This window comes from Miscanthus floridulus, chromosome 16 (assembly GCF_019320115.1).
Source record: "Miscanthus floridulus cultivar M001 chromosome 16, ASM1932011v1, whole genome shotgun sequence".
Taxonomy (NCBI): domain Eukaryota; kingdom Viridiplantae; phylum Streptophyta; class Magnoliopsida; order Poales; family Poaceae; genus Miscanthus; species Miscanthus floridulus.
Window position 1 is genome coordinate 10,741,364 of NC_089595.1, and position 24,927 is coordinate 10,766,290.

Below are 24,927 nucleotides of genomic sequence, written 5' to 3' on the forward strand. Positions count from 1 at the left end.
TATATGTCCAGTTTTTCATCTCATCTTCATCCATCCAACATGAAGGTGTTTTTGGATTATTCTTTCCAACATTTTTACGATTTTGTACAGCTAACACTATCTTCCTCTCTTATCTAGCCCCATACATAAACAAAAGTCTGTGCAAGGCTTCGATACACTGCGGTAAAGGATGGAAACATGTGCTATTAGTAAACTATATGTATGTTCAGGCCTAGAGCTACGGCTACCCAAGAGCGTCTCACTAAGCACACGCTCATACGATGCAAGAACATGCATGCTCTACCACTCAAAACTCCAAGAAAACTAGGAACAAGCTACTGTCAACCATTATATTGCACAACGGGAATATAAGGCAATGGCGGTAACAAACAATACATGTCCCCCATCTCTGTTTCAACAAACTGGACAACTGGTGACAGGGTTTCTCTACAGGTCCACAGGAGTGCACTCAACCAAAGAACCTCAAATGAGTATACAGTGAAGGCATTGCTTACGACTGTATGTAGTATATATACACATCATGTGTGTTACGGAGCTCAGAAATAGAAAAATAAATAAATAAAAAGGCTCACATTGAACTAAAAAGAGACTCTCAGAAACTGTCCACATCTGTTGAATCCTCCATTCCCACATAGTTTTGCAGTGACCTGGGAACAGGTGGGACATCGACGCCCATGACACCCTCCAGTATGTGAACAACCTGCTCCATCATCGGCCTGTGATCTTCAGCATCCTGAATGCACCAGCATGCGACTCTACAGGCTCTCTTTAGCTGCTCCTCATCAGCATCGCCCTCCAGCCTACTATCTAACAGACACATGATATCTCCTTCACTCACCTTAACTGCAGCATAGGTTGGAAAGTAAGTGAACATCCCTTCCTTGATTTTCTCCGAATTCCTTCGCCCTGATACGATTTCTAGAAGCATCATTCCATAGCTGTAAACGTCAGCCTTGTGTGTAATTGGTAGCCCTGAGATCTACTCCGGCGCGAGGTACCCTGTAACACCCTAAAAATTTGCATAGTTTGGAATAGGAGAAAAGTGATTAATTTTGCATTTTGTGGGAATTTGAATTTAGAAAATAATAATTTTATTAAAAATAAAACCCAATATAAGGTCAACAAGGATGAGTGTGCATTCATGCTGTTGCATAATATTTTGTATTGATTGGTTTGAAGTCGGATTCCGAATTGAGTTGGAATTTCATTTTGAACTTGCTTTGGAAAAAGATTAGAAAAAGGAAAAAAAACTTACATTTCTTTCTCTTTCCTCGGTTTTGGCCCGTAGGCCTGATTTCCTGCCGTGGCCTTTTCTTTCCCCCGCCGGCCTGCTTCGTTTTCTTTCCTGCTGAGGCCCGCTCGGCCTTGCTCTGGTGCCGGCCCACTCTTTCCAGCGCTGCAAGCCGCGCCCCGCGCCAGCCCTTCCTTTTCCTTCCCGGGCCGCTGCTCTCCCTCTCCTCTCCGCTTGGGCCGAAGCCAAGTTCACCGGCCCAGCCGCGCGCCCAGCTGCTCCCTCCGCCGCTGACCAGCTAGGCCCGCTAGTCAGGCTTCCCCTTCCTTCCGCCGTGGCCGGGACGGACTCTACCTCCGCGCCGACGCCGCCGAGTCCGGAGCGGCCACGACCCGTGGTGCCGTGACGCCCAAGTATCTCGGCTCCATAAATAGCCGGCCACGCCGCCTCCCCCATCTCATCTGTTGCTCGGTTCTTCGCCCCGCAAGCTGCAGTCGCGCACCGCCTTAGCACCGCCGCGTTAGACGCCGACCGTCGTCGTCCAACGAGCACCGCATCGCCTCCGTGCTTCCTCCGCCGCCGTAATCTCCCTAGGTGAGTTCGCCTCGACCCCCTCTTCTCTCCCGTGCCCTCCGTTTATTTTTCCGTGGTCGGTAGCTCCTTTTCGAGGTTCGCCGCCGAGCTCTCCTTGCTCCGGCCATGGCACCGCCATCACTCACCTCGCCGCCGGCCAGACTCACCGCCCGATCCAATCCAGACCGCCCAGATCTAATCCAACGGCCTCAATCGGAGGATACCCCTTCGCGTGGCCGTTTTACTTAAGAGTCCCTGTATTTTGCAAAAATAGAACCCGCCATCCTTTGCGCATTCCACAGTTTCTGTTTTCTTTCTTTCGAAAGCGTATTTTCGTTCGGTTGGACTGAAATACGTTTTCAATTATTTACAGTTTTGCCATTCAACTTGTTTTAGCCATAACTTCTCCGTTTTAACTCCGATTTGATCCGTTCAAGTTGCGTTAGGTTCATAATTATATGATCTACATGTTTATGTTACTGTAAAGTAGATTTCCAACTTTTAAAATTCGAGCTTAGATTTAATCTTTTATTTTCCTATAGGAAATCTTGTTTAATTCATAACTTTTCCGTTTTAGATCCGATTTTCGTGATCTTCGCGTCTGTGTGTTCGTAGCGAGACGTAGATTTGTTTTCCAAACTTTTCATCTTGATTCTTTGCTATTGGTGTACTATTCTAATCTGTAGCCTTGTTTGCTTTGCATGATGGCTCCTGGATGATTGTATGTTGTTGTGGTTATCGAGTATAGACGGTGAGCAGTTCATGGGAGATCAAGGGTACGACTTTGACGAGCAGGACCAGCAGGAGTACTTTGCTCAAGGCAAGTATAGCATGGGATCATCCTTATTTCCTATTCACTTTAATTCATTAAATTCATGTTGCATGTGTCATCTTGATAGGGATTTTCCTAGAATTGGACTATTGCCTTGTCACCTACGAGTTATGCATTTGTGTAGCTTTGCTAGAGCTCAATTAAACCATGATCGTGTAACTTGACTAATGGTATATGCAATAAACATTAAAATATGATTTTTAGCAACATGAAAACAGGGGGTTGAAGTGTTTAGCTACTTTCTAAATGCTTCAGATTCCTCTCCCTAAGGACTTATCTGTAAGTGATCATCCGGGACTTACAGTACAGCTGTGAGGGCTACATGGCTCTGGCTTTAGCTCAGTATGAGGACCTTTCTAGCTTGTTAATGGTTACCTTCATTGGTGTAAGAATGGCTTGACGAATCGGGTATAGAGCGGCCTCTATCTCTATGTGTATAGGCTGCGTGTCAATGTGCCATCGGGAAGGGGAGCTCTATATCTGTTTGCCGAGTGAATCTAATGGCCCTAACTTGTTAGACGAACCTTTGAAAGGCTTCGTAGTAACCCCTGCCTGCTCACCTTAGAAGTGTTTTGGGAGTAATTCACCCGGGCATATGGGTATCATGACTCACAGTGAAAGTGTACAACCTCTGCAGAGTGTAAAACTGGTATATCAGCCGTGCTCACGGTCACGAGCGGCCTTGGAACCCTTATGGAATAGATGATCACTAAGTAATATCTGTTTATGCTATTCATTACTCATATTTACATTTGATCATGTGTTTTGCATTGGGAATTGGAAATAACTTGTTGCTACCCTTAAGCTAAAATTGTGACAACTAAAAGCTAAACATTGTTAAACCTGTGTCAAGCCTGAGCCTAATGAACCTCGTGTTACACTTGTTGAGTACGACATGTACTTACACTTGTTTATTTTCATTATTTGGATAAAAATCCCGGATGGGTAACAGATGACTTTGGGTATGATGATTTTTCTGAGGACTACTAGACTTGTGGTCAACCAGTCGACGTCCCTGTGAAATGGAGTTTCCGCGAGAGATCTTTTTATTACCTTCATTATAATTATGTAATAACTCTGTCTTATTCGTGATGTAATAAACATTGGTGATGATACTATTTATAATTTGTCGGCTTATGTGTGTGACTGATCTCTGGGCACACATAAGGTTTTGCACCCCATTTTATCCTTAAAATTGGGTGTGACAGATTGGTATCAGAGCCGTGTTGACTATAGGACGCAAGCCTAGCTAGCAATGGTCGTTTTAGCTTCTTTTGCTTCACTCATTTCATGCTTTCTATCACACCCTTGGTATTTGCTAAAGTTTTATGCTTCTTTTGTCTTATTCTATTATGAAAATTATTGCTTCTAACCTAATCTAACTAAGTCTAATTCTATAGATGCCTCGTGCCCACAAGATTACCCGCATCAGCACTGGGGGGTACTACCCGCCTCAAGATTTGTCCATGGAGCCTGAGGAGGAAGAACCCTAGGAACAGGAATTCGATCCGCCAACACCAGTATCTACGCTTGAGCCTGCTCAGGAGGAACCTCAAGAAGTCGAGGTCGTTGACTTATCCGAAAATGAAGAGGAAGACATTGTTGAAGAGGATGAGCTGATCCCGCCATTGGGGTGGACAATAAAGGTGTGGTATAATCCGGGGTGTGAATCCTCCATTTCACATCACCGACTTATGAGCCTGCTTCAGACCTACTACAGTGACTGGGATGTAGCTGTAGAATACGCTTGCGAGGAGCATACGCACCCTCTTGAAGACACCTACTGGAAGATTAGGGTGTGCATCACCATCAAGGATGAGCAGAAAGGCACGTATCAGCTGGATTCAAACTATGCACACCATGGTCACCATGCTACCATGGAGGACGGCATAGAAGATGTAGCCGCTGAAGCTTGCATAGGCCTCCGTGGTTGCTGATTCGAGGACATGAAGGATGATCAATATCGATTCCTCCCTCATCAACACCCAGAATTGGGATGGGTGATGATGGACCCGCAGGGCACGGATCCAACCACTGAAGCGATGGTACACTTTGGTTATGAGTCTGTGTCAAAGATTCGCCGATTGGAGAATCAATTGAAGGCACAGCAGGAAGCTATCAAGAGGCACCAGTAGGTGATAGACGAACAAAGGGTGTGCCTCAATTTGCCAAAGATGTATGAGGAGCTTCCCCATAAGTATCGCCCATAGATGTTGGAGTCCCTCTTTATGTAATAACACGATAGTAGAACGAGTAAGTTGAGTCTAGTCGAGTCTATTAGTGCGGTGTGAATATTGGTGTGTTTAGTTGATTTGTTATTATGTTTATGTGTGAGTTGGATCTTTGTAATGTGTGCTGGAACTTTGTGGGCATGTCGGCAAGTTCCATAGTTAAGAATATTAAAGATTGGGTCAATAAATGAATAGTTGGGTATGTTACATCTTGTTCTCTCGGAATCTGTTTTTTTGGAGCAGTCTGCCTTTATCTTAATGCCAATTAAAATCTACACGACCAAAGATTATGAAATTTTTATGGGAACAACTAGACTTAAGCATCTTTCCAATGCCTCTGGAATCACCCCCATATCTGATCTGGTTCGTAAGATATCTCTGGTTCAAGTTAAAGTTTCTGCGCAGTCTGGAATCTAGAAATAGTTTCGGTTGTATCCTATTTTTGAGTAATCTAACGACAGAATCTGGGAATGTGGTCTGAATATAAGTTGTAGATAATTTATTAAGCTTTCCAACCATATAAAGTACGCCTTGTTTGGAATTCGGGAACTCGAGATATGACTGTTTTACAGAGCTGCTGATGTTGAGATTCGTCCAGAAAATTTTTAGAATGTATTCTAACTTGGAAATGTATAAAATTTGAATATTTGATGGCAGATGTCTGGAAGAGGAAGAGGCCGAGGTCGTGGAGGTGTTCCCCCACATCCACCACCACCATCAACTATTGAATAACTCTTGGCAATACAGACGCAGCTCATGCAAACGTTGGTGCAGAATCAGCAGAACCAACAGGGTGGTGGAGCACCACGTGATAAGCGTGGTGAATTCTTGAAGGGCCGTCCCCTGGTGTTCTCTTGCGCCACTGATCCACTGGAAGCAGATGATTGGCTTCGAGCAGTGGAGAGGCAGCTCAACATAGCACAATGTGATAATCAACAGAAGGTGTTGTACGCTTCAGGACAGCTTCAGGGAGAAGCTCAGGACTGGTAGGAGTCATTCGAGTATGGACGTCCCGCCAACGCTCCTCCTATCACCTGGCAGGAGTTCAAGGAGAATTTCAGATCTTATCACATACCAGAGGGACTGATAGAGCTCAAGTAGGAGGAGTTCAGAGCTCTGAAGTAGGGATCCATGTCTGTCGCTGAGTACCGCGACAAGTTTGCTCCGTTGTCATGTTATGCTCCAAATGAAGTGGCTAATGATGCTGACAAGCAACGCCGCTTTCTCAAAGGTCTATATGATGGTCTGTAGCTCCATCTTATGTCCAATACGTACCCCAATTTTCAGACACTGGTGAATCACGCTATTGTTATTGACAACAAGCGCAAGGAGATGGAGGCCAAGAAGAGGAGGCTTTAGGGATCGGCCTTTGGGAGCAATACTCGTCCACGTACCAACCCTCAGCAAGGTTTTTAGCAGAGGTTTCAAGGACCACCCAATCAGTGGAATCATGGTCAGTATCCTCAGCGCAACCCAAACCAGCAGCAGATTGGTAATCAACATCCTCAGCAATAGAGTGGTCAGCAGACACCACGACAGGGAGCGCCCAATAACACTCCTATGAAGACTAGTGCCCCTAGCACCCCCAGCAAGTGCTTCCATTGTGGCAAAGAAGGTCACCTGTCTTATAATTGCCCTGAGAAGCCCAATCAGCAAACCCCTCAAAGGCAGAACAGTTATCAAAAGCCAGCACCCAACACGGGAAAGGTGAACCATGTGTCTATAGAGACGGCGCTTGCAGAACCAGAAGTCTTGCTCGGTACGTTCAATGTCAACTCAACCCCCGCTACTGTTCTTTTTGATTCTAGAGCTTCGCATTCATTCATATCACAAGCATTTGTTAGAAATCATAGCGTACCATTATGTGCCATGCAAAATCCCATATTAGTAAACTCGCCAGGTGGAAGTATGCAAGCTTCATATCGTTGTCTTTCGACTAGTCTATCCTTAAGGGGGTAGAGTTTAAAGTGAGCCCCATTATGTTGTGAGCATCTGGTATAGATGTGATTCTAGGTATGGACTGGATGATGCAACAACAAGCAGTGATTCAGTGTAAGGAGAAGGTAGTTGTGGTGACCGCACCGAATGGAGAAAGAATCAGGGTTGATGTTGTAATACAAGCACAGCCGATAGCCATAGTGAACCAGCTTGATGATAGCGGCAACAAGGAGGACCTAGTGGTGGATGAATTTCCAGATGTGTTCCCCGATGATTTGTCAGGTATGCCACCTGACCGTGATATTGAGTTTATTATTGAATTATTACCTAGAACTGCACCTATAGCTAAACGTCCATATAAAATGGGGGTTAAAGAATTAGAAGAACTTAAGAAACAAATTAAGGAGTTACAGGAGAAAGGTTTTATTCGTCCTAGCTCATCACCTTGGGGAGCACCGGTTATATTTGTTGATAAGAAGGATGGTACTCAGAGGATGTGTGTTGATTATCGGTCACTCAACGAGGTTACTATCAAGAATAAGTATCCGTTGCCTAGAATTGATGACTTGTTTGATCAGTTGAGAGGCGCTTGTGTTTTCTCTAAGATTGATCTTCGTTCTAGCTACCATCAATTGAGGATTCGTGCAACAGACATACCCAAGACAGCTTTTACTATGAGGTATGGTTTGTATGAGTACACTATTATGTCATTTGGTTTGACCAATGCACCTGCCTACTTTATGTACATGATGAACAAGGTGTTCATGGAGTTTTTGGATAAGTTTGTGGTGGTATTCATCGATGATATATTGATATTCTCCAAAACAGAAGAAGAGCATGCTAAACATCTGAGGTTGGTCTTGCAGAAGCTCAGAGAACACAAGTTGTATGCTAAGCGAAGCAAGTGTGAATTCTGGTTGAAGGAAGTTTCTTTCCTTGGCCATGTTGTCTCTAATGGTGGAATTGCAGTAGATCCAGGTAAGGTGAAAGATGTATTGAATTGGAAGCCACCAACAGATGTGGGACAGATTCGTAGTTTCTTGGGATTAGCTGGATACTACAGAAGGTTCATTGAAGGTTTCTCTAAGCTTGCCAAGCCAATGACAGCTTTGTTGGAGAAAAATGCTAAGTTTGTGTGGTCCGAGAAGTGCCAGGCTAACTTTGAAGAGTTGAAGAAGAGGTTGACTACAGCCCCAATATTGGTTTTGCCAGATCTGAATAAGAGCTTTTTGATTTATTGTGATGCATCTCGTCAAGGACTTGGATGTGTTCTTATGCAAGAAGGCAGAGTAGTGGCTTATGCATCCCGGCAGTTGAAAAAGCCTGAGTTAAATTATCCTACTCATGACTTGGAGTTAGCAGCAGTGGTTCATGCTTTGAAGATATGAAGGCACTATCTTATTGGGCATAAGAGTGACATCTATACTAATCACAAGAGTCTGAAGTACATTTTCACTCAGACAGATTTGAATATGAGACAATGTCGATGGTTAGAGTTGATCAAAGATTATGATTTGGAGGTACACTATCATCCTGGAAAGGCGAACGTTGTTGCCGATGCTCTTAGTAGGAAGAGTTATGCCAATGAGGTGCAAGTGACATCGATGTCAAGTGAGTTGTGTGACGAGTTTAAGCGACTAAATTTAGGCTTTGTCACTAATGCAGTGGAGTTGGTGTTGGAGCCTAAATTAGAGCAAGAAATATGTAAGGGTCAGTTACAGGATGCGAAGTTGAAAGAGATAGCGGAAAATATAGTGATTGGTAAGGCACCAGGATTCCGTATGGATGACAATGGAACTCTATGGTTTGGGAAAAGACTATGTGTGCCTAAGAACAAGGATATACGTGAGGCAATTCTTCATGAGGCATATGAGTCTGCTTATTCTATTCATCCTGGAAGTACTAAGATGTATTTGGATCTAAAAGAGAAGTATTGATGGTACGGACTCAAAAGAGATGTTGCTGAATATGTGGCTTTATGTGATACATGTCAGAGAGTCAAAGCTGAATATCAAAGACCTACATGATTGCTACAACCAATGAAGATACCTGAGTGGAAGTGGGAAGAAGTTGGTATGGATTTTATAGTTGGGTTACCACGTACCCAGAGAGGTTATGATTCAATCTGGGTAATAGTGGATCGGTTAACTAAAGTCGCTCACTTTATACTGGTCAAGACTACTTATAATGGACCAAGGTTAGCATAGTTATATATGGAGAGAATAGTTTGTCTACATGGAGTTCCCAAAAAAATTGTGTCTGATCGAGGTACCCAATTTATATCTCATTTTTGGCAGCAAGTACATAGTTCGTTGGGAACCAAGTTGAATTTTAGTACAGCATATCATCCTCAAACAGATGGGCAAACTGAGAGAATTAATCAGATATTAGAGGATATATTGAGAGCTTGTGCGTTGCAGTATGGTACAAGTTGGGACAAGAGTTTGCCTTATGCAGAGTTCTCGTACAACAATAGTTATCAGAAAAGTCTCAATATGGCACCTTTCGAAGCTTTGTATGGACGAAAGTGTAGAACCCCATTGTTTTGGAACCAGACAGGGGAAACTCAAGTGTTCGGACCAGATGTCTTGAGAGACGCAGAAGAGCAAGTAAGGTTGATCAGGGATAACTTGAGAGTGGCCCAGTCTCGATAGAAGAGCTATGCCAATACTAGAAGAAGAGAATTGGTTTTCAAAGTAGGTGATTATGTGTACTTGAAGGTGTCACCTATGAGAAGTGTGAGAAGGTTTAACATAAAAGGAAAGTTAGCACCAAGGTATATTGGACCTTTCAAGATTTTAGAGAGACGTGGAGAGGTAGCTTATCAGTTGGAATTGCCTGAGAGTTTGTCAGGTGTACATGATGTGTTCCATGTATCTCAGCTAAAGAAGTGTTTGTGTATACCTGAAGAGTAGATACCGTTAGAGGAGCTTACCGTTAAGGAAGATCTCACATATGAGGAGTTTCCATTAAGGATTTTGGAGACGGCAGAAAGAGTTACAAGGAGCCGAGTTATAAAGATGTGTAAGGTTCAGTGGAATCAGTACACAGAAGATGAGGCTACTTGGGAAAGAGAAGAGGATATGAGGAAAACATACCCACAGTTATTTGAGTAAGCATCGTTTGAATCTCGAGGACGAGATTCATTTTAAGGGGGGTAGAATTGTAACACCCTAAAAATTTGCATAGTTTAAAATAGGAGAAAAGTGATTAATTTTGCATTTTGTGGGAATTTGAATTTAGGAAATAATAATTTTATTAAAAATAAAACCTAATATAAGGTCAACAACGATGAGTGTGCATTCATGCTGTTGCATAATATTTTGTATTGATTGGTTTGAAGTCGGATTCCGAATTGAGTTGGAATTTCATTTTGAACTTGCTTTGGAAAAAGATTAGAAAAAGGAAAAAAAACTTACATTTCTTTCTCTTTCCTCGGTTTTGGCCCGTAGGCCTGATTTCCTGCCGTGGCCTTTTCTTTCCCCCGCCGGCCTGCTTCGTTTTCTTTCCCGCTGAGGCCCGCTCGGCCTTGCTCTGGTGCCAGCCCACTCTTTCTAGCGCCGCAAGCCGCGCCCCACGCCAGCCCTTCCTTTTCCTTCCCGGGCCGTTGCTCTACCTCTCGTCTCCGCTTGGGCCGAAGCCAAGTTCACTGGCCCAGCCACGCGCCTAGCTGCTCCCGCAGACCCACGCACCTCCCTCCGCCGCTGACCAGCTGGGCCCGCTGGTCAGGCTTCCCCTTCCTTCCGCTGTGGCCGGGACGAACTCTACCACCGCATCGACGCCGCCGAGTCCGGAGCGGCCACGACCCGTGGTGCCGTGACGCCCAAGTATCTCGGCTCCATAAATAGCCAGCCACGCCGCCTCCCCCATCTCATCTGTTGCTCGGTTCTTCGCCCCGCAAGCTACAGTCGCGCACCGCCTTAGCACCGCCGCGTCAGACGCCGACCGCCGCCATCCAACGAGCACCGCATCGCCTCCGTGCTTCCTCCGCCGCCGTAATCTCCCTGGGTGAGTTCGCCTCGACCCCCTCTTCTCTCCCATGCCCTCCGTTTATTTTTCCGTGGTCGGTAGCTCCTTTTCGAGGTTCGCCGCCGAGCTCTCCTTGCTTCGGCCATGGCACCGCCGTCACTCACCTCGCCGCCGGCCAGACTCACCGCCCGATCCAATCCAGACCGCCCAGATCTAATCCAATGGCCTCAATCGGAGGATACCCCTTCGCGTGGCCGTTTTACTTAAGAGTCCCTGTATTTTGCAAAAATAGAACCCGCCATCCTTTGCGCATTCCACAGTTTCTGTTTTCTTTCTTTTGAAAGCGTATTTTAGTTCGGTTGGACTGAAATACGTTTTCAATTATTTACAGTTTTGCCGTTCAACTTGTTTTAGCCATAACTTCTCCGTTTTAACTCTGATTTGATCTATTCAAGTTGCGTTAGGTTCATAATTATGTGATCTACATGTTTATGTTACTGTAAAGTAGATTTCCAACTTTTAAAATTCATGCTTAGATTTAATCTATTATTTTCCTATAGGAAATCTTGTTTAATTCATAACTTTTCCATTTTAGATTTGATTTTCGTGATCTTCGCGTCTGTGTGTTCGTAGCGAGACGTAGATTCGTTTTCCAAACTTTTCATCTTGATTCTTTGCTGTTGGTGTACTGTTCTAATCTGTAGCCTTGTTTGCTTTGCATGATTGCTCCTGGATGATTGTATGTTGATGTGGTTATCGAGTATAGACGGTGAGCAGTTCGTGGGAGATCAAGGGTACGACTTTGACGAGCAGGACCAGCAGGAGTACTTTGCTCAAGGCAAGTATAGCATGGGATCATCCTTGTTTCCTATTCACTTTAATTCATTAAATTCATGTTGCATGTGTCATCTTGATAGGGATTTTCCTAGAATTGGACTATTGCCTTGTCACCTATGGGTTATGCATTTGTGTAGCTTTGCTAGAGCTCAATTAAACCATGATCGTGTAACTTGACTAATGGTATATGCAATAAACATTAAAATATGATTTTTAGCAACATGAAAACAGGGGGTTGAAGTGTTTAGCTACTTTCTAAATGCTTCAGATTCCTCTCCCTAAGGACTTATCTGTAAGTGATCATCCGGGACTTACAGTACAGCTGTGAGGGCTACATGGCTCTGGCTTTAGCTCAGTATGAGGACCTTTCTAGCTTGTTAATGGTTACCTTCATTGGTGTAAGAATGGCTTGACGAATCGGGTATAGAGCGGCCTCTATCTCTATGTGTATAGGCTGCGTGTTAATGTGCCATCGGGAAGGGGGGCTCTATATCTGTTTGCCGAGTGAATCTAATGGCCCTAACTTGTTAGACGAACCTTTGAAAGGCTTCGTAGTGACCCCTGCCTGCTCACCTTGGAAGTGTTTTGGGAGTAATTCACCCGGGCATATGGGTATCATGACTCACAGTGAAAGTGTACAACCTCTGCAGAGTGTAAAACTGGTATATCAGCCGTGCTCACGGTCACGAGCGGCCTTGGAACCCTTATGGAATAGATGATCACTAAGTAATATCTGTTTATGCTATTCATTACTCATATTTACATTTGATCATGTGTTTTGCATTGGGAATTGGAAATAACTTGTTGCTACCCTTAAGCTAAAATTGTGACAACTAAAAGCTAAACATTGTTAAACCTGTGTCAAGCCTGAGCCTAATGAACCTCGTGTTACACTTGTTGAGTACGACATGTACTTACACTTGTTTATTTTCATTATTTGGATAAAAATCCCGGATGGGTAACAGATGACTTTGGGTATAATGATTTTTCTGAGGACTACTAGACTTGTGGTCAACCAGTCGAAGTCCCTGTGAAATAGAGCTTCCGCGAGAGATCTTTTTATTACCTTTGTTATAATTATGTAATAACTCTGTCTTATTCGTGATGTAATAAACATTGGTGATGATACTATTCATAATTTATCGGCTTATATGTGTAACTGATCTCTGGGCGCACATAAGGTTTTGCACCCCATTTTATCCTTAAAATTGGGTGTGGCATACCCGATGGTCCCTCGCATTGTCGTCAGGGCCCTGCTGAAATCTCGACCAAGAAGCTTTGCCATCCCAAAATCTACGATCTTGGGACAGAGACCTGCGTCAAGAAGTACATTATCTGGCTTCATGTCACAGTGCACAATACAATCCTTGCATCCCTCATGCAGATAAGCCAAGTCGCGTGCAATTCCAAGAGCGATCGAGTACCACTGCTCTCAGCTTAGCTTAGAGGAACTCCTGGAGAATAGGTGGTTACTCAAAGAACCATTTGCCATATATTCATACACCAGGAACCTTCCACTGTCTTTGGCGCAAAACCCAAGTAGACGAACAATATTGGCATGCTGAATCATACCTATGGTCTGCACCTCTGCTCGGAATTGTTTGTCTTCCTGTCTCAGGCATTTTAGCTTCTTGACAGCCACTACAGTGCAGTCTGGCAACACCCCTTTGAAAACGCAGCCAAAGCCTCCTTCTCCAAGTTTCTCGGAGAATGTTTTGGTTGATTTCCTTATTTGTACAAACGAGAATACCATGAGACTTCCATTGCCACCAATTGTTGTAGCCTTGAAAAGCTTTCTTCTGCATCTCAATAAAAGAATCAAACTAACAGCAAATACAGCTATCACACCAATCGCAGATCCAAGAACCAGTCTTCTCCTGAAAGAAAACAGTGGAGCAGTTCTAGAACCTGACTGTTGGTTGGTTGCTATGCGTATGTACATACGGTTGCCATTTGGACCGGAGTCAAGCACTACTGTATTCCGCAGCTCCCAAAACCATAGTAAGCAACTTGTATTGTAAGCAAAGGCAGTACAGGTACAGTCCCTTAAGCAAGAGGATTGCTACTCACTCATGTTTGTAGCTTCCAACTTCAAAGCATTCTGAGGATATGTATGGATGCCATCTATTGGATGAAATGCTACTTCGACACTCCCACAGTTTAGAGGGACCTTTCTTGAACAACCAGCAGCAATCCATGCACTGGTCAATGGTGGATCAAAACCAACAGGGCATACACAAGAGCATGATGTTGTGCAGAGGCCGTAAGGTCCACAATATGAATCAAAGTTGCATAAGCTATCTGGGGCAGACCATAAAATAGAATCACATTCCCCTTGTTTAAGAAATCTAATAAACCCGGATCTATTTAACTGTAGGTATGTGTGTGCGTCGTTGAATGTTAGGGCATAGTCTAATTCTTCATGAATGTCCATCCATCCAGGGAAGGTACCAGCAAACGTCAGACCATCAGGGCATGTACAGCGCGTCTGTATACCTCATCTGTACGTCGTGTATTTTACAAAAAGAACCCCCGAACTGAGCAAACGAGCTCGCCCCGGCGCTTCACGAGACGACGAGCGTGGCTCGTGGTCCAAGAAGCCGTCGTCTCTCTAGAGTCGCGTTGTACGCGGGAGTCGACGAGCGGAGGATCCAGTGCGGGCGTGCGCGCGCGCGGAGGAAGTTGAGGGCGCGCGGGAATGGATTTTGCGCGCCAAATCCACCGCCGTCTCCATATATTCTTCAATCTTTCCGGGAAACTTCACCAGCGAGATGGACCACCCTAGCACACCATCGGATTCAGGCACGGCGGCGGCGTTGAGAGTGGCGGCGGGGCGGAAGGGCAAGGTCGGCAGCACGCGGGCCTCTTCCTCCATTGGTAGTGGATCCAGCAGGGCAGCTGGCCTCTTCCCCGTTGGAGGCAGATCCGGCTCGGCGGCCGGCCTCCTCCCCTTTGGTTGCGGATCCAGCCCGCCGGCCGGCCTCCTTCCCTTTGGCCGCGGATCCATGGCTGCATCCGGCGCGACCGAATCCTCCCCTATCGGATTTCCGTTTCCTCCATCGCCACCTGCCGGCGCTAGTCCAGGGTCTTCCTCAATTCGGCATTCAGATGCAACATGGTAAGAGAACTTGTGAGCCTCTTCGTTGTGATGTAGATTACTGCATGTTTTTTTTCTAAAAATAGATATCAGTAGATTATCAGTAGGTGTCTTTGATTATTAGTAGATTACTGCATGTCTTTGATTATCAGTAGAGTAGTGCATTTGGTTGACGTGATATGTTTCCCAGAAGAGTAGTTTGCTTCTTCTCTTTTGTATCTGCCTTACGTGGTGGTTATTAACAATTGCTTAATCAAGAAGGTAGTGGTTATTTATTAAATTAGTTGTAAGATTATCAGTAGATTACTGCATGTATTTGATTATCAGTAGATTACTGCATGTCTTTGAAATGTTGGACTAGCAGTAGCAGTGAAAGATTACTGCATGATTATCAGTAACCGGATTACTGGCTTAAACCACCCAATAAAGAACCTTTTGTGTTCAATCTTCATTATTATGTTATGCCAAATGTATTCTTAGGAAAGTCTCTTATGAGAAAGCAAGCTTGTGTTATGCATTTTGGATAACTTTTATGGTTTTTTCTAGTTTACTGAACCTTAGTATGTGCAATTATTCTCTGCACCTCAAAGCACACTTAATAGCAATTCAATGATGATAAGGACAGCTGAATGCTCCCATTGTTGACTCATTTCTTGATAAGGACATGATATTTCATTCTTGTATGTTTCATGATGGTAGCTGCTCTGTCACTATTTCTTTTTACAGGGATAAAGACACACAAGGTGGTTTCATGAGGTACTTTGGCAATCAGCCACATAATTTTCATTTGGTTGGTACACCTTCTCACAATAGCCATGTCAATATATCTATTCCTGAAACCAATGGAGGAAGTTCTCAATCAGAGGTGGAATTCTTATCAGAGAAGCTACCTGTTCTAGTCAATGATGAGAACGAAATGGTTAGGACTGAGAAGCGGATTATGTGGACACCACAAGAAGATGAAAGATTGATGAGTGCTTGGATTGAAAATTCAACGGACTCAACCACTGGAGCCGATAGGAAGGGCGAAGCATATTGGGGTGATGTTATCAAGGCATACAACAAGGAGACCCCACCGCAAAGGAAAAGGAATGCAAAGCAAGCCAAGGATCGTTGGCACAAGATTAATAGGTGGTGTGACCTCTTTGAATCTGAGTATTTGAAGGCTCGCAGGGTGTTCATAAGTGGCTACTCCGATGAGATGTGGATGGATACAACCGAGAAGTTCTATTTGGATCACAAGCTTGGACCCTTTGTGATTAAGAATGTTTGGAAATTTTGTCGTGAAGTGCCGAAGTGGAAAACATACAACGAAGAGCTGAAGAACGCTCGTAAAAGGAAGTCATATCACCTCGAAGATGTGGAAAATGTTGACAGTGAAGATGAGATGCCAAAGCGGCCAATGGGACAAAAGGCAGCTAAAAAGTCCGCTCTTGCTGCAAAAGGCAAGTCAGAGGCAATGGGTGATGATGGAAAATCAGAGGAATCCGCAAATCATGTGGAAAAGCTTGATAAATTGAGCAAGATCCAAGAAGAAGTTAATGCAAACCGCATGAAGGTGCTAGAGATGCAGCAAAAGTTGTCTTCCGATAAAATTGAGACCACAAGGCTTACCCATTTAACAGCACAGGAGAACAGAGAGTCCAAAAAACTTGAGATGGAGGGGAGGAGGCTTGAGATGGAATCAAAGAAGCTTGAGATGGAGGGGAAGAAGCTTGAGAAAGAATCAAAGATGATGGATGCATATAACAACCTCATCTCACAAGATACAAGTTCAATGACAGACGATGAAAAGTCTGAGCGACTTGCTGCCATGAAGTGTTTAAGGAAGATGCTTTTTCCTGAAATTATCTAATGATTATTCTGAAGTTTTCCAGGTGCAGTGTATGCTTCCTGATTTTACATGTTATCTTGCTTCCTGATTTTATATGTTATCTAATGATTATTCTGAAATTATCTTGCTATATGCTTCCTGATCAGCAGCATGTCATCTCATATGTCTGTTGTTGGATTCTCAGTTAGCTTTCTCAGCTGAAAACTACTATCAGTTGTTCGTCTGATCTTCTCCTTTATTCTGTTTGTTTACAGGATGAGAATCAGAAAGCTAGTTGTTGTCAAAGCTCAACAAGATGCTGATGTATGGAGCTGTCATGCTTTTATTTTCTAATTTCATAGTACCTTGAAAATTTGCTAATTTCTTTGGCTGTCATGCTGATGTATGGAGTTGCAGAAATGCCAATGCATAGTACCTTGAAACATTTCTAATTTCTTTGGCTTCATTTTGTGTATTCAACGTAGCTGGGAATCCATTATCTATCAAACAGCAACACAATGGTATACAAAATGATATTCATGAATGATCTTGGTTACATGCAAAGTATTAAATAGTTTGCAGACGACCTCTGTCTGTGGGTTGTATGATCTGTCCTTCTAGCTATCTGTACATCAGATTCGAGGCTCTTGCAGACGACCTCCGGTCTGTGGGTTAGGATTTTGCTGGATAATAAAGCCTCTCCTTCTAGTTGCATCCAGTGACACGGTATATGTAAGTACACTCATGCCAAAAGAATAGGAATTAATAGTAAGCGTAGCATTCTTGCCGGTTATCCTATTGAATCCCAGGTATCCTGCAGGGAGTAGTATAGAAGTTGGGCAATCGAAACTCTGCCAAATCACTATGGAACTGTTTTCTTTGTCTCTTGCCACAAAATTTCCATTGTCAAGAAGCACTGCAACAGCAGAGATAGAAGCAGTCGTCATGTAGGATGATGAGGACCAAGACAAATAACCACCCGTGATCTGTAGCAATCCTTCCTCTTAGACTGAGAGGTTATATGGTGATGAGAAATAAGTGTTAGATATTTAGGCATTTTTATTGTCAATTTAATCCAGAAATATAATCGGCCTGTTCGCTGGTTGGTTTCTGGGCTGGTTTGGGCTGGCTGGTGCTGGTTCGTTGTGAGAGAAAAACACTATTGGCTGGCTGGTTTGGGCTGGCTGAAACCAACAAGCGAACAGGCTGAATATCAGCAGATTCGTGACGGCATATATGTGCATGTGTATATCTCTAACGAACGCTACAGCATGCAGAGATGACATAAATATGAATACAGTAAAAGCGCAAAGTACAGTAATCACAGATATTAGAGTGTACTCAGCGGAGGGTCCCATGCCGAGGGCATCGGAGGCTCCATTCGCACTAGTCGACATAGTGCGTTGCTCGAAGTTGCGGACCACAGTCTCGCAGTGCAGTCCCACGAACGGATCACCAGGAAAAAGACACAGTGTTGTTCTGCAGTCAATCACGGGAAAGAAGACGGGTTCCGAGAGCGATCGTCAACAAGAAGAAGGCGTACGTAGACGAGCAGTCGTGGATCGCTCCCCAAAAACCTAATCGCCGCACACCCCGTGCAAGGTTCTCAGGTGGACGAGGGTTCCGAAGGCACCTTCTCTCCCGCTACTCCGTACACGCAGAGGTACGGGACGGGGAAGCCAGAAGGCTGCTGAGATGTGGTGGTTTCTCTTAGGAGCGGTTGCGGAAGACTGAGATCTGGACTGACGGAGGACTATGGATATATGCCTGCGACGGGAAGAGAGAAAGGCAGCGGAGAATCCCAGGAGACGGAGAAGCGAAAGCGGAAAGGACGGTAACTGACGCAATCAGTTCGCCTCCACCATCAAAGGAAGTAACTCCCGTGATTATGTGGATTAAGTGGCAAAAGACTGGCCACGCCTGCCCGCTCGCTCGCTGCCTGCCTGGCCTCGCCTCGCCACGGCACGACCACGGCCATGGCCACGGCCTGGCCCGACCGGTGGCGACGGCGGCGCACACGCGCGCGTGTGGCACACCTATGTCCTTTTCTCAGCTTCTCAATTAAGATGAATAATTTCCAACCATATAAGCTGAGTCAACGTTCAGTCAAAATCCTGTATGATATTAAACCATACAACGCTTAATGTTATGTACCATATAGTTTTATTTGATTTATTAAATATTATATGGGTCAAGCCCATATTATATTCAACAATCCCCACCAAACTCTAGGGTTTATAACAAAGTAGTCTCAGAACCACATTTTTTATATACCAGTGTTTTGGTGGAGACTGTTAAGTTGAACATCCATCTAGAGCAATAGTTTCACTCAGTCATAACTGAACAATGGACTAGGCCTTGAATTGCCAGTTTTATGTGAGATGAATGTCACTAAAGTCCTTAGCTGATACTTGGCTGCAAAAGGCATCCCCTCTATTTGAAGCATATGAGTCATACTCTAGTGCCTTTCATGAGTATTTAGAGATCACCCAAATCTCATAGACTGTGACCAGCAGTCTAACTCATATAGGTGTGTTCCTCAAAAGATGTTATGTAGGACAACATCTTCGCTTTAGCAAGCCACTTAGAACACATTAAGGTAAAAACCAACCTGTCTTACAGATAGTAAAGATGTGCATAAAAAATGAGTCTTACTAAGGATCTTTCCTCACAATTTACTACTAGCTTGTTTCACCATTCTACTTCATGGGATCTCCGATCACATAGAACAGGTTACCACTATAGTAAATTTCAAGTGGGTCTCAAACCCATCTCTCTCGATGCACTTTCTATCACATTGCGTGATAGACCCTTAGTGAACTGATCTGCCAGATTGTTAGACGTGTGAACATAGTCCAACGCTATTACTCTGGAGTTTCTCAATTTTCTGACAGATTTTAGTCGTCTCTTAACGTGCCTTATGGACTTCATGTTATCCTTAGAACTGTTAATCTTCGTAATCACTGTCTGGTTATCATAGTTCATATAAATAGCCGGTATGGCCTTTTCAATAACCGGTAAATCCGTAAGGAGATCATGAAGCCACTCAACCTCAGAGCCAGCGGTGTCTAATGTTGTGAGTTCTGCTTCCATTGTAGACTTCATTAAGATAGTCTGCTTGCAAGACTTCTAGGAAACAACACCACCTCCAAGCGAAAACACATATCCACTTGTGGCATAAAGCTCATCAGCATCAGAGATCCAGTTGGCATCACAGTAGCCTTCTAGCACTTTTGGATGTCCGGTATAACGAATACCATAGCTCATAGTGCCCTTTAGATAGCGCATCACTCTCTCAAGAGCACACTAGTGATCATCTCTCGGGTTTGACACAAACCGGCTCAGCTTGCACACAGCAAATGAGATGTCAGGCCTTGTTGCACTAGCAAGATATATGAGCGAATCAATGATCTAGGAATATCTCAACTGATCCCTTGCTATTCTCCGATTTTTCCTCAATGGCATACTAGGGTCATAAGGTGTATGAGCAAGTGCACGGTCACTAAACCCAAAGCGACTAAGCACATTTTCCACATAGTGGGATTGTAACAGAGTTATCCCACCATTACCTTCTCTCAGAAGCTTGATATTAAGAATAACATCAGCCTCTCCCAAATCTTTCATCTCAAAATTATTAGTTAAGAATTCCTTCACCTCCTCAATCACTTTGAGGCTGGATCCAAAGATCACTATGTCATCAACATATAAGCACAAAATGACTCCTTCACCCCCACCATACCGATAGTACACACATTTGTCAGCTTCATTCACAACAAAGCCAGCAGATGTTAAAGTTTTGTCGAACTTCTCATGCCACTGCTTAGAAGCTTGTTTTAGGCCATATAATGACTTTAATAATTTACACACCTTGCCTTCTTGACCATTTGCTACAAACCCATCCGGTTGATCCATATAGATCTCCTCCTCCAACTCTCCGTTTAGGAAAGCTGTCTTAACGTCCATTTGATGAACGATAAGACCATAAGAGGCTGTCAGGGAAAGCAAAACTCGAATGGTGGTCAATCAGGCAACCGGTGAATAAGTATCAAAGAAATCCTCACCTTCCTTTTGAGTATAACCCTTGGCCACAAGCCTTGCCTTGTACCTCTCGATAGTACCATTAGGCCTAAGCTTTTTCTTAAACATCCATTTGCACCCTATAGGCTTGCACCCATGGGGACGATCAACTATTTCCCAAGTTCCATTAGACATAACAGAATCCATCACACTCCGTACTGCTTCCTTCCATAAGTCAGCATCATGAGAGGAATATACCTCTTCAATGGTCGTTGGTGTGTCATCCACAAGGTACACAATACAGTCATCACCAAAAGACTTTGCAGTCCTCTGTCTCTCTTACTCTTTCTAGTGACTATAATATCATCCTCCTCAGGATTTTGCAAATAGGGTTCCTCAGTTTGTTCTATCAGAGTAAAATTTTCATGCTCATGGGAAATTATAAATTCATGACTAGTCGTGCTAGGTGCATTTTTTATGGGAAACTCATTCTCAAAAAATGTAGCATCTCTAGATTCCATGATTGTATCAACAGCCATCTCAGGAACACTAGAATTTATGATTAAAAATCTATAACCCACGCTGTGAATGGTATAACCAAGAAAAACACAATCAACAGTCTTTGGTCCAAGCTTTCGCTTCTTGTTTAATGGCACATTCACCTTTGCCAAACAACCCTAAGTTCGCAGGTAAGAGAGATTTAATCTCTTCTTCTCCCATTCCATGAATGGTGTATTTTCTTTGTTCTTTGTGGGCACTCTATTCAGGACATGACATGCGGTCAATATAGCCTCACCCCATCATTCCTTAGATAGTTCCGCAGTCTCTAACATGGCATTTACCAAATCAGTTAGAGTGTGGTTCTTTCTCTCTGCAATCCCATTGGACTGTGGTGAGTATGGTGGCGCCCTCTCATGAATAATTCCATGCACCGCGTAAAACTCAGAAAATTCATTTGAGAAATATTCTCCCCCGCGATCGGACCACAAATGCTTGATTTTCTACCTCAGCTTTATAGACTTTATAGTAATGCAACGCTTCATCTTTAGTTTTCAATAAATACACGTAGCAAAATCTAGTACAATCATCTATAAATGTCATGAAGTATCGTCTACCGCCTTTAGTCAATTCACCATTCATTTCACATAAATCAGAATGAACGAGTTCTAATGGTGCCAAGTTCCTCGCCTCAGCAGCCTTATGAGGCTTGCGCGGTTGCTTCGATTACACACACCTGGCACTTAGAATCTTTGACTAAGTTAAATTTTGAGATTAAATTCAGATTTGCAAGCCGCATGAGACAACCAAAATTAATGTGACAAAGTCATGAATGCCATATATTCGACTCATCTGAAACATTAACATTGTTCACCACTTTATTACATACATCATCAAGCAAAGATAAGCAGAACAAGCCTCCGCAGTCATAACCTTTTTCCAACAAATGTACCATGTCTCGACACAAACACACTTATTGGACTCAAGCACAATTTTAAAGCCATCACGACATATCTGAGAAGCGCTAACAAGATTCTTCTTGGTGGAGAGGACATGCTGCATGTTCTTTAATAGCACCATCTTTCTCGAAGTAAACTTCAGAATGACCGTACCAGCACCAAGAACACGCGCATGCGAACCGTTTTCCATCAGCAAGGCTCTAGTCCTACCGACCTGATTGAAAGTAAACAAAGAAACATCAGCACACACATTGATATTAGCACCGCTGTCCATCCACCACTCAAGTGAAAGACAAACTGAAAGAACAAAAGGTAAAGAATTACCATACCTAGATGTTCCTCCTCCAGTCTCGCTAATCACCACGTTTGCTGATTTCTTTTCTTGCTTATATTTACGGTCTGGGCACGCACTTGCCTAATGCTCATCACTCCCGCAAACAAAGCAACCTCCACCTTTCTTGTTATTTTTCTTCTTAAATTGAGCAGTCTGCTTAGGCTTTGCATTGTTGTTCTCTTGCATGTTCTTCTTCTTTTTATTACGGGATGGAAATGAGTTTTTCTTCTGCACCATATTGGCAGAGGAAGACTCAACTCCTTTTCTACGGTTGTCTTTTGTTCTCACCCTCTCTTCAACATCAAGAGATCCGATAAGTTCAGCCACGCTAAATTACTGTCTCTTATGTTTTAGACAAGTAGCAAAATCCCTCCAAGAAGGTGGCAACTTAGCGATTATACCGCCGGCCACAAACTTGTTGGGCAACAAACATGGGAAATATTCTAGTTTCTTTGCTAGTGCCTATATCTCATGAGCCGTTCGACTATAGAACGGTTTTCAACCATTTTGTAGTCATACAGCTGCTCTATAAGGTACAGCTCACTGGCAGCATCAGAAACTCCAAACTTTGCCTCAAGAGCATCCCATAACTCTTTGCCTGATGTGCAAGATATGTAGTTTTTCTCATACTTGGGATGAAGTGCACTAATCACGGTGTCTCGAAACAGGTTATCGGCAGCCAAGAACTTTTGCTCCTCCTCAGGAGTAAACTGTTCAGGCTTTTCCTGTGCGGCGTGCTAGCAGTTCATCGCAGTCAACCACAATACCATCTTGGCACGCCATATCATGAAATTCTTGTCATCAAAATTATTTGGCTTCAAAGCAGCAGCAAAACCACGGATAGAAAATTGCCTAACATTAGGTTTTTGGATTGTTAGATATTTAGGCATTTTCATTATCAATTTAATCCAGAAATATAACATCAGCAAGTTCGTGACGTCATATATGTGCATGTGTATATCTCTAACGAACGCTACAGCATGCATAGATGACATAAAGATGAATACAGTAAAAGCGCAAAGTACAGTAATCACAGAGATTAGAGTGTACCCAGCGGAGGGTCCCATGTCGAGGGCATCGGAGGCTCCATTCGCACTAGTCGACATAGTGCGTTGCTCGAAGTCGTGGACCACAGTCTCGCAGTGCAGTCCCACGAACGGATCACTAGGAAGAAGACGCCTTGCTGTTTCGCAGTCAATCACCGGGAAGAAGATGGGTTTCGAGAGCGATCGTCACCAGGAAGAAGGCGTACATAGATGAGCAGTCGTGGATCGCTCCCCAAAAACCTAATCGCCGCACACCCCGTGCAAGGTTCTCAGGTGGGGCGAGGGTTCCGGAGGCACCTGCTCTCCTGCTACTCCGTGCGCGCAGAGGTACGGAACGGGGAAGCCAGAAGGCTGCTGAGATGTGGTGGTTTCTCTCGGGAGCGGTTGCGGAAGACTGAGATCTGGACTGATGGAGGACTACGAATATATGGCTGCGACGGGAAGAGAGAAAGGTAGCGGGGAATCCCAGGAGACGAAGAAGCAGAAGCGAAAATGACAGTAACTGACGCAATCAGTTCGCCTCCACCATCAAAGGAAGTAACTTCCGTGATTATGTGGATTAAGCGGGAAGAGAGGAGACGGAGAAGCGAAAGCGGAAAGGACGGTAACTGACGCAGTCAGTTCGCCTCCACCATCAAAGAAAGTAACTCCCGTGATTATGTGGATTAAGTGACAAAAGACTGGCCACGCCCGCCCGCCTGCCACGGCACAGCGGCCGGCGGCAGCGGCGACGTGCGCGTATGGCACGGCTATGTCCTTTTCTCAGCTTGTCAATTAAGATGAATAATTTCCAACCATATAAGCTGAGTCAACGTTCAGTCAAAATCTCGTATGATATTAAACTATACAACATTTAATGCTATGTACCATAGAGTTTTATTTAATTTATTAAATATTATATAGGTCAAGCCCATATTATATCAACAATAAGTACCAGGACCATAAGTATCCAGATCAGGATGACAAACTGGAATATGATCAGATCTGCAAGATGATGAGTTAGCAAACCAGACGCCGAAACCACAGAAGTAATCAATATCATCTCCAGGGTTGGTGCAGTCAACACCCAACTTGAAGGCGCCATTTTTGGAGACTAAACTCTGGTTAGCATTCAGGAATTGTCCTGGGAGGAGGGTTTCTGTTGCACATACAAGGCTGATCATCAGGGAGGGAAGTAGTAAAACGAAGGGAGATGGGAGCGGACCTACAATTGCGGATACTCGGTCCTTGGGAGTAGGGATGAAAACGGTACGGATATTTTCCGACCGTATTCGAAACCGAATCCGTTTAGAGGGGTTGAGATCTGTCCGTATCCGAGTCCGGATATCCAACATCCTATACTGTATCCGTATCTGAATACTCAAATCGCATATTTATTATGTCGATATCCAATCGTATCTTATCCGACATAGTTGACACTATTCGTATTCGAATCCGAATCCGGACAAAAATATGAAAACAAATATAATATCATTGATATCCGTTCGTATCCGATCTGTTTTCATCCATACTTGGAGGCAGGCAACCAAATGACCAAATCATCGATGCATAT

General features: G+C 43.9%; 1 protein-coding gene and 1 pseudogene across 1 annotated transcript; one reads left to right on the forward strand and one right to left on the reverse strand.

The window, feature by feature from the left end:
* Positions 1-448: 448 nt before the first annotated feature.
* LOC136510256 (G-type lectin S-receptor-like serine/threonine-protein kinase At2g19130) lies at positions 449-24,538 on the reverse strand (annotated as a pseudogene).
* Positions 14,617-16,563, forward strand: LOC136513480 (glutathione S-transferase T3-like). The gene is made up of 2 exons (XM_066507480.1): positions 14,617-14,729; positions 15,435-16,563. The coding sequence occupies exons 1-2, from the start codon at positions 14,617-14,619 to the stop codon at positions 16,561-16,563; spliced, it is 1,242 nt and encodes a 413-aa protein (XP_066363577.1).
* Positions 24,539-24,927: the final 389 nt, after the last annotated feature.